This window comes from Lissotriton helveticus, chromosome 5_1 (genome assembly GCF_964261635.1).
Source record: "Lissotriton helveticus chromosome 5_1, aLisHel1.1, whole genome shotgun sequence".
NCBI lineage: Eukaryota > Metazoa > Chordata > Amphibia > Caudata > Salamandridae > Lissotriton > Lissotriton helveticus.
Window position 1 is genome coordinate 270,118,280 of NC_136065.1, and position 15,427 is coordinate 270,133,706.

A 15,427-nucleotide genomic window follows, 5' to 3' on the forward strand; every position below is an offset into this window, starting at 1 on the left:
CCGGAGTAGCAGCTGAAAGGAGCGAGCAGCTGAAAAGGTCACGCCCAGGGAGTCCAAGAGGAAATAGTCCGGTGCAGCTAAAGTCGATGTGGATAGCCACAACAATATTAGTGTCACATTAAAACAAGGAGTGAGCGGAACCCAACACAGAAGCCATCAGGGAAATCGCATGAAAAGCAGGAATGAGTAACAGGCAGTCAATATGTAGACGGTCTGAGGAAAAAGCGCTCCAAGTGAAGTGGCAGGTCATGGAGCATACAATATTTCTCTCGGGATGACCTATGGAGTGAGTCCAGATGAACGAAAGCCTCATTGGTCACCTTGAGCAGTGTCCGTGAACAGATCCTGGCTTTCAGGTAGCGTTTCTGGCCCGGAGTGGTCCGCCGATCTCCTGCGACGATTTTGAGTGGCCGCAGGCTGACGCCACCCCTCCAGCCAATCCCACACCTCAGCAGGGGACTCGAATCAAGTCTTGCCATCCGACTCAACACGCAGCTTGGCTGGAAACCGCATGGAATACTTAATGGATTGAGCTCGGAGTGCCTTCTTTACTTCAAGAAAACTGCGCCGACGAGCCTGAACCTTCATCGTGTAGTCAAGGAAGATCGTGATCTGGGCATTGTCTAGTCGCAGTGGTGGTCCCGCTTGCGCCCTCTGGAGGATGACCACCCGGTCCCGGAAGTTAAACACACTGGCAATGATAGGGCGGGGGAGGGCGCCCGTTCGGCCTGCCTCCGGGGGCTCTGTGTGCCCGCTCTATGGAGAAATAGTTGGAAAGCTGCTTTGGCTGGAGATGTTGCAATATTAAGTTCTCCACAAAGATCAGTAGCCGGCTCCTCCAGGCGCTCCGGGACACCTAGGATGCGGAGGTTGTTGCGCCTCGCGCGCCCTTCATAGTCATCAAGGAGCACCCCCATTTGCAGCTGTTGCTTTTGGAGTTGAGCCACTTGTTGCTGAAGGGTGGAGGTATCATCAACAAGCGCCGTGGTTTTGATTTCTGGGTCTTACACTTTAGTGTCCATTTTGCGAAGGTCTGCACGTAGCAGCGACACTTCAATGTTCACAGTGTCTATACCGGTCTCCAGTGAGGACCGGACCCCAGCGATCGCCTCCATCACGTCTTCTAGGGTGGGGGGCCTCGTTGCAGGAGGAGGAGTCGCAGTTTTAGATACGGTATCCGGGATAGCATCTTTAGGCTCACCTTTAGAACCCCACGATAGTTTGTTAATCGGTCTCTGGCTGGAGGGCTTATTTCCTTTACTAGAGGCATCATGAAGTCCAGTCTGCACAATATGTCCCCCTGGCGCAGGGTCGAGGAGTGCGCAATTAGGAAGGGGCCCCCCGGCAGCAGTGGAAAGGTATGTGGTCCCCACACCTGTTGGAACAGTCACTTTGGAAAGTCTATGGATCTTGTGGGGTCGGAGAGGCGAGAACAAGCGACAGTCTCGTGAAAAAAAGGGGGGGAGCAGGTGCTCTACTCACGATTGCGCAGATCTCACTTCTCGGCTCTCTGCACCCCTCGAAAATCCTGAGAAGAATCAACACATTGTCCAGCAGTCAGCGACCTTCACAAACCCTGGGAGGATTGCTTGCTTCTGAAGAATACCAGAACTCACCAAGGACTCTGGTGTCTTCCAGATCCGTGATCCATGACCCCTCTGCACCTAACGCCTCCGGCTTGTGTCCAGGTGGCCCACTGATTCAGAAAAGGTTCCCCAGCGATCCTAAGCCCAAGTCCAACTTACCTCTACTGTCGCTGGTTTCCTTCGTGCAGCCTCCGGCTCAACATCGGCAGCCTGTTTGCGCATCAGAGTGTCTTCATTGAAAAGCATTGGGCACACGACACCGTCTTTGCACTCTGCACCCAGCCCCCCCTATGCTGCTGGTGGTGTATATTTGGTGCTGCTTTGTAGCCCCTCCTGTGCTTGCTCCAATCCCCGAAGCTAGGCCTCTGCAACTGATTTACTTACCTGCAGGCAGCGTTGCTCCTAGCACTGTCCAGTCTTTGAAAAACTTTGCGCCCATCTCCAAAGTTGACCTTTGAACCCGGCCGCCCCTGTGCCACTAGAGGTGCTGACTTTGTACTTACCTGAACATTGCCCTCTGCTGATTTTAAACCTTGAAGACTGGAACTGTAAGTTGGGTACTTACCTGTGAAACCGCATTATTGTTTTCCTCCATAGGGTAACATTGAACTGTTTGAAAATGTATCAACTTTTGAAAGACTAAAGTATTTTTCCAGAAAAACATACTTCCTTTTTTGCGGAGATCTTGGTGTTAAAACTCAAACAACGCTTATTTTTCTAAAATTTGTGTGGGCCTCCTTTTTGAGTTGTGTGTCTTTTATTGGTCATTGTGTGCACAACAAATGTCTTACACTCCTCTGAGTTAGGCTGCCTAAGGCTGCTCGCCAACACTATCACAAATGGATCAGTTTGGTTTTGCATTGATCCCTCTACACTTCTGGTGAATGTCTGGACTCTAGGCATCGTGTAACCACCTAGTTGGTGGTATACCATATACAGAGCCAGCTTCCTATAGGCAGCAAATAAGCACTTCGTCGTCCATGTAAAAATTCACAATCTTACTTGAGTCGAACTTTCGCACAGCCACATCCAAATCAATAGCCGTATAAACAAGCTGATGGTGTAAAATGTTCCATGATGATGTGAGACTCCTCTGTTACATGAAGCTTAAGTCTCTCTAAGCCTTCCTGAAAACATTATTCTGTTACCTTAACACCTCTTGGAGTGTTAAGAGGCGTATGCTCCAAATCCAGCACTACAAATCTAACCACTTTAGAGTACATAGCATGGTCACCCTTGCAGATAAAAACTCGTCAGTTGAAATAAAGTTGCTAGTTTAATGAATTAAAAATAAAACGTGATATGGTCTTAAACTAATTTGAGGTAGTGCTCATGAGAAGGCTTCAGTATGTTCATACAGTTCAAACACCCCTGTATGAACACACAGAGGTTACACTTGTGCACCTAAGCAATTTTAAGACTACAGAAATGTGCACCAAGGACGTGGAAGGGTCTGTGGGGTCATATTCAGGCACGTTTCTGTATCTCTTTCCTGCATTCGTATGCTACCCAGGGTGATATGCAAGTTCTTAAAATGTGCTGCTCTGAGCCATTTGCACCACCACAATTACTAACAAATGATGGTCTCCAAGTGGTTGTTCTTGCAAATGGTCATTAGCAAAGAAGTGGTTCTTAGGAATCTTAAGGCTGTGCCGTAGTCCCTCTATAATTGCATCTGTGTACTTCTGGCAGGTCTCTGAACAACTCCTACTCTCCTGAAGTCCAGGAAAGCTAACTGCACCTTTCTTCCATTTTCACTTTTCATTCTTTTAATTTGTGGTTGTTTTTTTCCCTGCAGTAAGTGTAATTGGGTCTGTAGCATGCATGTGTTTTTTTTTTTTTAAATTAAATTTGCACAACACTGATGCATCTGGGCAATAGTTCATACACACTGCAACAGACCTATTGAAACTGAACAAATAAATATAGATGAAGCTGGGCAAACCCCAGGAGTGGAGTCCGTACTCACAGACGAAGTACACAAATAGACTTGGTGTGCGGGGAAAGGGAACAACACAGCAACGTCCTAGTGTTGGAGAGTGGCCTGGATTAGGGAGATAGATTTGAATACACTGTATAATACTCCACAAGGCAAATAATGTAATGGTAGTTGTTGTGGCGCCTGACTTCGTGCCCCAAGACAGGTGGCACTTTATTTGGTTTGCACGTGGTTGAAGTCTTTCTGAAAATCTATAAAGAAACTAGATATGCCATTTCAGTGATGTTCAGAGAAGTCTACACCACAGAGCGGCAACTCACAGGAATGTTAAAGGCAGCACCACGGCCCAGACTAAGGAAGATGCCATGCTGCAAAAAAAAGCATGGGACGCTTAAAACCCGACTGGGAATGTGGCCCGTATAAAGATAGCGCCGCAGTCGGGGAGTGGGGGTGGACTGTCTCTAGTTAGCAATGGCCCATGGTCACAACAAGCTATGGATAAGGGAGTTTTTATAGTCTACCGTATCCTGTTCAAAAATCATTTTTTGATGCATTCCGAACAGGACAAGCATTCACGTTTCGCATGGTAGCAGGTAGTCTTATCATTACTCAGTGGGGTACATGACCAGTACAACAATGTTTAATGATAGGTGGAAGTGTAGCGCGTGCCATTATATTTGTTAGTATCAAATAAGTCCTGCTGTTTCAGACGTATACTAGACCGCGTTCAAAGGAACAAGAGAACTAATAAAGATCAATGCAGAACGGTGGCCCTGTAGGAGCTAATCTTTACTGAACCACTATGGCATTGCATGTGTGACCTTCAGGGCCGGACTGGGAACCAAAACCGGCCCTGGCAAAGTGCTCGGCCGGCCCCCCCTTGCCAGGGCTGCTTTTCGGCCGATTTTGTTACAGGGCCGATTTTGCAGCTATGCTGCAAAAACGGCTCTGTAACAAAAACGCCCCCCAGGGCCCAAAACCGGCCCCCATCCTTGCGGCCGACCGGGGGATTGCCCGGTGCACACAACGGCCAGTCTCCAGAAGTTAGAAGACACACACATGAAATGCGAGCCCAGACGACGGGAACAACTGCCTACATCTCTCGGAGCTCAGAACTGTTCTTTTTAGCTGAATTTGTTGGTAACGTGTCACCAACATCCCTTCTCCATTTAAACGGACAAATTAACTAAAATGCATGCGTTGTTTGAATCAAGGGAACGCTTTGGACGGTTGGTACAGCAACTACAGCTTGCTTAAACCGTCACAAAAAGAAACCCAACAATATTTGTTGCACGAGCTTGGACACTATTTTAGTGCCCCTTTCTGACGGGGACACATCAGCTGGCCAGTTTGAGATAAAGGTGCCCAGGAGAAACTGATTATGGCAGTACGGCTTTTCCATCTGCACTTGATACTTTTAAGTTCGGAGAAAATGCTATACGCTGGAGTTGGAAAGATTTGCCTACTTAGTGCAACGTAGAAACCAATGTACCATTTGTACATTTAGTAAGTGTATAACATGCAGTGTATTCAGTATTAATGATGGGAGTGGGTGAGAGTTTAATGTAATCTCAAGAGGGTGGCATTCAAGCCAGCATGTTCTTGAGTTTACAGTGACTTCCTATGTTCTCCCTTTGCTCTTTCTAGTTTCATGATTCAAAAAACAAGTATTGAGTATTTAGTATAGTCAAGGGCACGTTTTCATTCCATCAGAAAGGGTTTTCCCCGAAAACTTTGTACACTTTCACCAGGGAACATGCTCACACCTAGAAATGAGTTCGATTTCTACAGGTTAATTAATAATTCAGGACACCGTTTGTGATTCAACTCGCTGTCGACTACATTTCATAAGGGGCTTGGGAGCCTATATCAGATGCTGATCTAAGAGTAATGTGTATGGGCTCTAACTTCATGGTTTGATTTGTTTTATTTTCCATTTCAGGTCTCTTGTGTAATTGCAGCAGAGTTGGAAGCGAAAGTGAATATGACTGTAACCGAACGACAGGGCAGTGTTCATGCTCACCAGGTTACACTGGCCTGCAGTGTAGAGACTGCGATGATGGATTTTATCGAAACCAAACCAGTGATCTCTGCCTTCCTTGCGATTGTAATGTTACCGGAGCGGCCAACCCTCTCTGTGACAGGTAGGTTTATTTGGCGAAAAGCATTATGTAAACAATATGTTCTGCAGATGTCCATCTTGCCTTTAGAGATACTCTATCCATCTGACAAGTTTGTGAAAGTAGATTGATCATGGACAGACTCGTAACTGACAGCAGAAAAAACAGTGCAAATGGTGAGTAGGTGTAGTAATCGAACCTGTTTCCTTCCAGGGATGTGTAGAGTTCTCGGACTAAAATCTTTAAAAATGGATCCAAATTGTGCAGATTATGGTACAATTTCTAAAGTATATTGTCTGAGCATTTTTAGGGCTGGATCATAACAGACCATGTAGCCCTGAAAGACTGCATACCTTGCAGCCCACTCGGAAATTCCAAGATACCAAATGGTCAGCCAGTTTCAGGATGGTTTGAGAGATTTTAAGATGCTTTCTAAGTTGCCATTAGATATTCTCTGGAAGAGTAGTAATGAAAGAATGTTAAGTGCACCAATGTTGAGGGAATCTTTGGATTGATTGGGACGGCCAGTGCTTCTGTTGTGAATTATATTTATTTGGGTCAGAGATATGTAGTTAATGTTGGTGAATTTATTGACTGAGTGAAGAATGGTAAGAGATGGTATTGCATTTTCATAGTCTTCAACTGACCAGACACCAGCATTACACTTACTGTCAATGTCATGGATGGTATGAATTTAGCAGGCAACTGTGGCTTCATGAATGGAATGCTTGTAAGCTTTGTGTGCTGCTTTGAGTTCTAACTGATTTATGGATCTCTGTTAGGAATAGGGTTTCTGGTTGGCTAGGGTATGCACCTAAGCCAGGCAGAACCCACCACTCTAGTCAGGGCAAGTCAGATAAAACACCAAGCTAACCTGTGCTCACCCAGAGGTAGCTTGGTGCAGAGCAGGCAGATCATCCGAGGGAGTGTGTAAAGCGTTTGTGCAACACCCTCGTTCAGCAACGCTATGAATTCACCACAAAAAAGACTCCTCACAGGGGTATATAAAAATATGCTTTCAATATTGTATATATCACAAGACCAAAACGACATGAATCATAATAGTTTGCACATTATGCAGTTGTCAAGTATGACAGTGAATGTACTACAAAACTACCATATATGCTCTTCCCAATGTACGTATTGAAAAATTGTTCTGATCAAAGCAAGTTAAAAACTATGAAGATCACGTCCGTAATAAGAGTAATACAGGATTAAGAAACGTCCCTTCTCCCAGACTCGTGGCCAAATGAAATAACTCCACAGGGGGCAACAAGTTTAGATTGTGGCTTAGCTGCCTGCTTCAAGCAGGTCCGCTTTGAACCAAGGAGGCCAATTTACCGCCATTTCTGGGCCATGAATGCCCACCCTCCTGCGGTGTGTTGACAAGCCTCTGGGGCCTTCCAACTGTCAATCTGTCCTGTGGCAGGCCCGGCCGCTAAGGAAGGTGAGATGGCTGCACAGCCCCTCCCCAAGCCTCTGTTACCCACTGTACCTGTCGTGGGGAAAGGTCTAACTTCGGTGTGGGGGGTGACTCCGGCAGGAATACCATCTTATCGAACCTTGTGTGGCTGGCCCGCCCCTGGGTGCTAGGCAGTGGCTCTGCGCAGCTCCTTTTCATAAAGCTGCAATGCTACATCACCATCCGCTGCAGCAAACTAGTTGTGCGGGGTGTTCAAGGGTGAAGCGCAAGACAATGGATATGCGCTGATCTTGGCCACAACGGGCCCTGGGGTCTGCAGCGCCTGCTCTCCCTGCTACTTACACAGTGATTTGTAAGTAATTTTAGATTATTGTCCCTCATGGTTACCAGATTTTGGAGCCACCGAGTCCCACTGCATAGTAAAATGACAGAGGTCTTTGCTGATACTGAGACCTCGTGAACAGGGGGCAAGTCTGCAAGCACTTGGAGAGCACTAGCAGGGCACCAAAGCCAACAGATTGTAGAACGAGCAGTGTCCGGTTACAAGTCCCACACAGCGTCTGCAAACATTAGGTCAGAGCCCCAGTACTTCTACTCAAAAATGTCTTTGAAGGGGTGACTTCAAATGAACCCTTAGAAATGCACAACAATACCTTTCAGCCCAGCCCTGGCTCCAGACCATCGTGTTCTGCCAACTGTATATCAAGCAGACATGATTTTATTATCCCTCTTTTAAAGTTTATAAACATCAGGAAGTGTTGGGCAGCTTTACGTCATCTCCAGCTTTTAAAAGATGAATTTACCTGTTTAATGATTTATAGATCTGTTTGTTCTGCTGTTCGTCTACGTGACATTGTTGGAAAATCAGCCATTTGTGTGTGGGCAGAACACAACCTATTCAAATGTTAAGTGTGAACCACCTCTCCCTCTCCCAGCCCAGGAAGCCTATCAGTATGCAGATGTATCCCCTGTCACACCCAGCCTTTCCGGTTTTGAGGCTCTCTGGAAAGTATGCACCAAGTGTAGTTGTCACTCAGCCCCGACCTGTATTGGAGTCCGGCTGCAAAACACAAACACAAGTGTCATAAGCACAGAGAAATGCCCACTTTCTAAAAGTAAAGGACACAAGTGATGGAAGGAATGCGGAACAAATCAAATATTCACCCCCAGTCAAGAGATCTAAGTTAAATCCATTGCTTTTTTGCTCACCATGCCACCCCCGTTTAGGTGCTGCCGTGAACAAATCAGTCTTGACCCTGCTCCTCATGGGAGCAGTATAAACCGAACTGCCAAGCCAGGTCCTCCATGGACCAGAAACAAGCATCCTGGGCCCCTCATCAGCCAGGCTAGCTTAAATCCAGTGGCATAGTGAGCCCGGCACACACTTCTAAAATAGGCTGTTTGTCACTAACAGGATATGCCACACATAAAAGCACATGTTCTATCTTTTTCTTACACAGCACTCTGCCCATGGGGCTACCGAGGCCCTGCCTTAAGGATAACCTATGTGTAATAAAAGGGAATTTTAAGGGGTGGCAAGTAGTTTTAAATGGCAAGTTCAAGTGGCAGTAAACCGCACACACAGGCCCTGCAGTGGAAAGTCTGAGACAGATTTGAAAGGCTACGTCTGTGGGTGGCACAAACAGTGCTGCAGGACCACTAGAAACATTTAATTTACGGGCCTTGGGTATGTTTTATACCACTGTACAAGAGACTTCTAATCAAATTTACCAAACTGGTGTAAGCCAATCATACCTTGTTTAGAGGAGCTAGCACAGGAGATTAGCAGTAGTAAAGTGCCCAAAGTCTTAAAGTTTCAAAAAGGTCAGAAAAAAAGGTGGAGGAGGGCAAAATGTTTTGGGATAACCCTGGAGAATGGGCCAGCTCCAACAGTCCCCATTTTGTTTTACAGACATTAGCAGTGTGTGTTAGACGGTGGGTTGATTTTCTTGATGGCCAGGTGTGCTTTGTTATTCATGATCTAGAGAATGGAGTTTAGTTTGTCTCGTGCAGGCTTAGAGAGAATGATGGAGGTGGTTATTTAGGACCCTCGTTCCTTGGTTTGGGACTGATGTGTGGAATTTTAATTGCCTGAGAATTTAAAGTGTAAGGTTAGATGTGTGTGTAGTTTTCTGGTTAGTTTTCCGGGGGTGAGGTTGTGTGAAGAAGAATGCACCTGGTGAGAGTGCATCATATTTTTTATATTTAGGAAGTTGGGGCAATTAAAATAATTAAGTTGTAAAGTTTGTTTTAAAATTGTCGCTAAGAAGCTGATGTTGAAAAATATTGATTGATGTTATTGGCAGAGCCAGGGAGTGGTAGATTAGGTGGAATGTAATGAGTTGTGCGTAGCCTTGAGAGGTATTGAAATGATGGGATGTAATGGAGGGAAACACGATTTTGAAGTTTTAACCAAAACCTGGAGGCAGTTTTTAGATTCACGAAAAAGCTAGGCTCAAGACCGATTAATGCAATTATTCCCTTCGATAAGGCTCACTCATGTTCCGTCATATTGTATGGGGCTGGAGTATGGGTTTTTTGTAATTCAGTGGGTCTACAAAGAGCCGAGAACTTTTTTATGAGACACTTGTTGAAAGTCTCCAACAGCCTCCCTGCTACTATCTGTCACAGTGAACTTAGCTTGATCCCTTTGTCCTTTCGTATACAATTAGCACCGATTTTACTGTGGGACTCCATTTGGGCGAAGGACGAACCAGTTTTAAATTGTGCAATTATTCAGACTGTTTTAACTTGGATCACATGATAAAGATACCCTGGCTCAGTTACATAAAAAACAGCTAGAGTCCCTGGGGCTGGCAAATTGTTTTCGCAATTCAGCTAGCATTGCAAAGATCCTGAAAGCGAAACTGAAAAGGGACCTTCTATCTTGCCTATACTCAACTAGAGGAAATTTAGAGTTGAAAAAAAGAGCACCCCACCGGGTTTGTTCATATCAAGAATGGCAGCAAGCAAAAGGTCAAGAAGGTATAGGGACCCCCTGACCAATACGAGGACGGTGATCGGGGCCGGTGATCCATAAAGCCTTGTGGCGCTTTCAACACAGGGCACCCATGCGTCGAGGGCTGACTCCAGGGCCCCAGAGGGGGACTGAATCAGTTCTCTTTTGGGTCTTCCATCCACATATTTGCCGTCCTCGTATTGGTCAGGGGGTCCCTATACCTTCTTGACCTTTTGCTTGCTGCCATTCTTGATATGAACAAACCCGGTGGGGTGCCTGTATGTGTTTCTCTCTTACAGGTATTTCACCACACGAACTGCCCCACGGGAACAGACTGCGGGGCCCGTTAGGGTTGTTCTTAGGGTTCCCCTCCAGAGCAAGACCTGCTGGCTTGCTCCCTGATTGACCCAATGAGGTTGTATTCAGAATCTTTATTAATTTTCATTGTTTATTTTCACTGTGTAGTACCCAACACTTGAGGTCCTGAAGAATTGCCACATAGGCATGAAACATGTCGACCTTCTTAGAGGGTAGAGCAAGTTCACTGTAGTCTATACAGTCCCTTCCTCCCCTCCCACCCTTTTAAACTAGGGAGCCAGCCACCCCAAATAAAGTTTATTGTGGACTGACTCACCTCCTTTTAAACCTCACCTTTTCCCTCACGACTACACTTACACCAGACCCCTCACACGCACGCAAAAATTGGCTGGAACAGAAGATCTCCAACAAAGAGCGCCTACGGCGCCCGTCAGACATTGCAGCGCCAGTCTGACGAGGAGCAGGAGACCAATGATGAAGCATGACACCTAGGTTTCTGGGTGTGTGAGGTCCCCTAGTTCCAACAAGGGAACACCTTGTTCCCTGCCTCTCTCCCATCTCCATACACCTCTTGCCTTTCCTTTCTTTAAGTCTGGGGAACTAAGTATTTATTTGGTTACAAGTTGGTTGGACGCATACTTTGGACCCCGTTAAAAATTGTCCACTCCTGGTTCCTATTTTGTAGTTTAGTCCTTTATTTTATCCCTGGGCTGCTCTGGAAGAGTTACCTGAGCAGCCTGAGTTTTTTTTTTTGGGGGGGGGGGTTTACTGCAGTGATGATTGGTGCATAAGGCACGCTGACGTCATTGCAGTAAAAGGGAAAAAACCAGATGGGCTCGTTTTACTTTCTATAAATCAGTGTTCAGGGGCATATCTTGGCCCCCAAGAACTGATTCCTCATGGAGAGATATTGTTGGGAAGGGAGAATCTCCCCTTTCCAATGATATCACTTCCCAGTGGATCCCTGCTTGTGAATCAACACAGGAGAGTGATCCCCAAGCAGGGATCCACCCACTTACTGCCAGGGATAGGAGGAGCAGCCCCTTGGGCAAGGGCTTGAGCTCCCCCAAATCCCACGCAAAGAAAAGTGTCTTTCTGCCCCCCTTCTCGGAGAGGGGGCAGGTAGGGGCAATTACCCCTGATCTGCCCTGGTTGGGGGGGGGTCAAAATACCCACTAGACACCAGGAATTAAAAGAAAATATATATCCTGGCATGGTAATCCCCAACTAAATGGGGGGGGGGACAGTCTTTCAGCTCCTCCTGGTGGTTCTATGGGGTAATTACCCCCAGGGGGACAGAAAGCCCACTAGAAGCCAGGGAAAGTTCTGGAGGTTCCACCTGATGCCAGGAACTTTGCCTTTGGGCCAAAAGGAAGTGGTGTGAGTTTTGCACTCTGACATCGGCCATACTAAACCACAAAATAGACAAACCAGCCAGTTTTTATCCCCAGGGACAGATAGGAGGCTTGCCCCCAGTTTGCCCCGGGGGTCAAATCACACTGTAAGGCAAGAATTTATATTTCTTAATAAAATATTGGGGTGAGTCTTACCCATCCTAACATCCGGCCCTACACTCACTCCTAAAACCTCATCAGATTTTCTCCTCTCCAGCAGACTAAAACATCTCAGCCTAATGGTAATTGTGCGGACATTTTTATTCTTTTGGGTGTCGTTTTGACATTTGTGCCAGAAGAGCGTGGTTAACTCCCAATATTGTCTCGCTTGCAGAGGTGAACAACTGCACTTTTTGTGTTTGGGTAGGCTGCTCCGAGGAAAACCTTACCAGACCCAGACGATTCTGAAACCTGCACGTCCGTAGGAATCCAGGGTAGTGTGCTTCTCATGCATCTCACACCATTTTCTTACCTACAATGCCCTGCAAACCTCACACTTTGACTAGAAACACATGTTCCTCTCATTTCTGTGAGCACTTCTGGATTTTGCAGGAAGCCAAAAAATGTCCTACCACTCAGCATTCCCCCAAATCTCCAGATTAAAAAATGATACCTCACTTGTGTGTTTGGGCCAAGAGCCTTTGACCTAAAAGGCTCTAAAGTGCTACGTGAAGAGATAAGCAATTGAAATAGCTGCGGGATTTGGGTCATGCTTGGCACCACCCATGCAAACCTACCAACTGCAGCCATTTTTTTTAAAATAGACAACCGGGGGATTCCAGGGTGGTGTACCTTGTGTGACTACTATGAGAGTTTCTTACCGACAATGCCCTGCTAACCTACAAACTTGTCCTGAAGTCTCACATTTTCCTAACATTTCTGTGATGGAAATGTTGGAACTCCGTAGGAATCCACAAAATTTCTACCACCCACCATTGCCCCACTTGTGCCGTAAAACTCTCAGCTGCGCAACTTGTGTGGTCGGGCCTTGTGCCAGCGCTAGGAATGGATCAAACCGAGGTCAATGGAATGCTATTCACTCCTGGATACAAGTTACCAAATTGACTCTGACTGCAGAACAGGTACCTCAACTAATTGATTGATTTGGGATTTTATTAAAGCACTTGAAATAATCCCGCCCACCTGATATACCTCGTTAAAAAAATTTTGTCCAGAGATTCTTTTTTGATTTGTGTTTTTGGATCATAAGAGAAGTAATTTAGCTTGAGTTGACATTGCTGATCTGGGCCACATTTTTCTGGATGACATATATTTTAAAATGGCTATTGTGTTGTTGTGATGTAATATATCAGGAAACATGAGACCTATTTACTTGATTTTTGGGTCAAAACATAGGTTTTGGGTACCAAATGGTCTTCTAGAGACAGAAAATAACTCCTCAGAGCAACCCTGCTGCCATTTTCCAGAATCACTGCTATACTAGAGGAAGAAGAGACATATATAGAAACGAAACAAATGTTTTTAATGCTTTTATGTATACACAAAACAATGTTTATGACTGAATATGAAAACCAAAAAATTTTTATCACTCCTGTTTTAAATACATTTTCATAGTTCACTTTATTTGTTTAGGCAATCACTTGGGGTACATTTGCAGAATGTTGAACATTTTAGAAGAGCATTTCGACAGGGACATCTTTTTGTAGCACACATTTTGCAAGTTCATGTGCATGTAAGTTTTGTGGGTAGAGGCCTTTTTAATGTGTACACGCACAGAATATGACTTCGGAGGAAGGTCACTTAGCTGGGCTGATCTCTTGAACTCACTGTACCGAAAATTGTCAAATGTGTGACGGTCAGAACAAGTTTTCCCACACAAGGCATTTTTCTACGTCTTTGAAGTCACAATCTTTTCCTGTCCCAGCAAATCCTTTTAGAAACTTCACAAGTTCAGCAGTTAAAGCTCCAAACTTTGTTGCAATTTTGCTCATAGTGTCAACACCCGTAAGAATGTATGCCTTGATAAAAACACTGGGCATCTCTCGGTCAAGTTTCTTGTTTAGAATCTGAAGCGGGATTAAGTGTCTTTTCTCACCTGCTCCATAACTCTGATAATCATTGACTTTTGAACATTGCAACAAATCAAAGTAGCACAATAATATGTGTCATTTGACAGTACAATGACTCTATTGAAACCATTTCGAACAGCTCACTCAACATGTGGCACAACATGAAGGTCCGCTTCGTCCAATTTGCTGTTAAATTCTTGAACAATATGGCCCGTACCTTTTGAATGTATTTCTGCAGGCACCAGCTCCTCATTGACATTCATTCCACTTGCAGTAATTGGAAATTCAGTGTTCACTGAAGCATCAGCAATGTTTTGGCTAGTTAACATCTCCAAGTTCATCTTGTTTATGTTTATGACAAGAATTTATCAAGTTGCACAGGTATAGGTGTCGAATTTTTGATGCGGGCTAGGTCAATTGATCCACTTGTAGATGTTTGTCTGATTCTCTCATATTCTTTGGCAGATAGTTCAAGATAACTGTCGAAGACAATGTGCAGTTCATGCAAGGTGCACACTGACTTTGATATCTCCGATGTTTAGCATGGGTTGCAATTGTGACATATAGTCCACAACAACAGCAGTTTTCATTGAGGACACCTTTTCAAATTGAAATTCTTCAAGTGAAATGTTTTTGTTTTTTTCGAGCTCTTATACAAGTTTGTGCTTCGCTGGTTTGGTTGCAGCATCTCCATCAAATAATGTGTTTGTCGGACGAAGAAAATGCAACAGAATGTCCTTGATAAATTTACCCCTTTCTTTTGCTACATCAATCTGTGTTTACGAAAGTAGTTTTTTTTTGTAACCTGTTTTGTAGTGGCTGGTTGAACAAAACTCTTACTGTGGCTGTAGGAAGGTGGATGCCAGACTATGGTTACCCCAGATTTTTTGCCTTGTGTTTAGCTGGCTTTCGACTTAGCCTGGGGCCCTGATTAGCAGGATCCCAGGCCAACTATCTGCCTCTCTCTATATAAAATGAACTCCATGTACCTTAGGTACATACCTAATTGGATATTGGATCACTCTTGTGAGTCCCTGTATAGTATACCATAGGTACCCAGGGCATAGGTGCACCCAAGGCCTACCAGGGGATGCAGCATATATTTTGCCACCCCTGGCTGGCCATCCAAACTGACACAACTGGCTGATCACTCAGCTGGGTCAAGGTCGTGTAATCACCCCTTGCTTAGCTATAGTATACCTATATCTAACCTTATATCTAGATACATATACACTTATAAGTCACTCCTATGGCAGGCCTTAACAATCCTGGAGGCAGAGTGCTTGGTTTTATGTGAGATGGTGCTCTAGCATGAGCTGAGCCTGTCTGCAGCTTTCGCAACCATGTCCTAATAGCTGTTCTAGGATATAGCCATACCATATACTCTTAAGTGCATTATGAACCTCACGGTTAAATGCTAACTTTGGTTTGGCTTTATCAAAACATGTCGTGTAAGGTGTCATACGCTTTGGAATACTACCCCCTCGCCAGTTCTAGAGGGAGAAGACATGTTGTTCCTACTAATCCCGGTTAAGGTTAACCAGAGCCTCAGCATCACAAAATGGATGCTGCTGCCACAGACACAAGTCTGACCTCCTGCTGCTGGGAGTCCTTCCAGCGAGGGAGGCTTGGACAATAGGTTTCCTGTCTTGGGAGGT

General features: G+C 45.2%; 1 protein-coding gene across 1 annotated transcript in view; it reads left to right on the forward strand.

Annotated features, from left to right (window-relative positions):
• The window catches only part of MEGF9 (multiple EGF like domains 9), a 280,573-nt gene that overhangs the window by 78,065 nt on the left and 187,081 nt on the right, over positions 1 to 15,427 (forward strand). Inside the window, exon 2 of the mRNA XM_078642182.1 lies at positions 5,468 to 5,669. Coding sequence (XP_078498308.1) covers positions 5,468 to 5,669 — 202 coding nt within the window. The remainder of the gene's footprint in view (positions 1 to 5,467; positions 5,670 to 15,427) is intronic.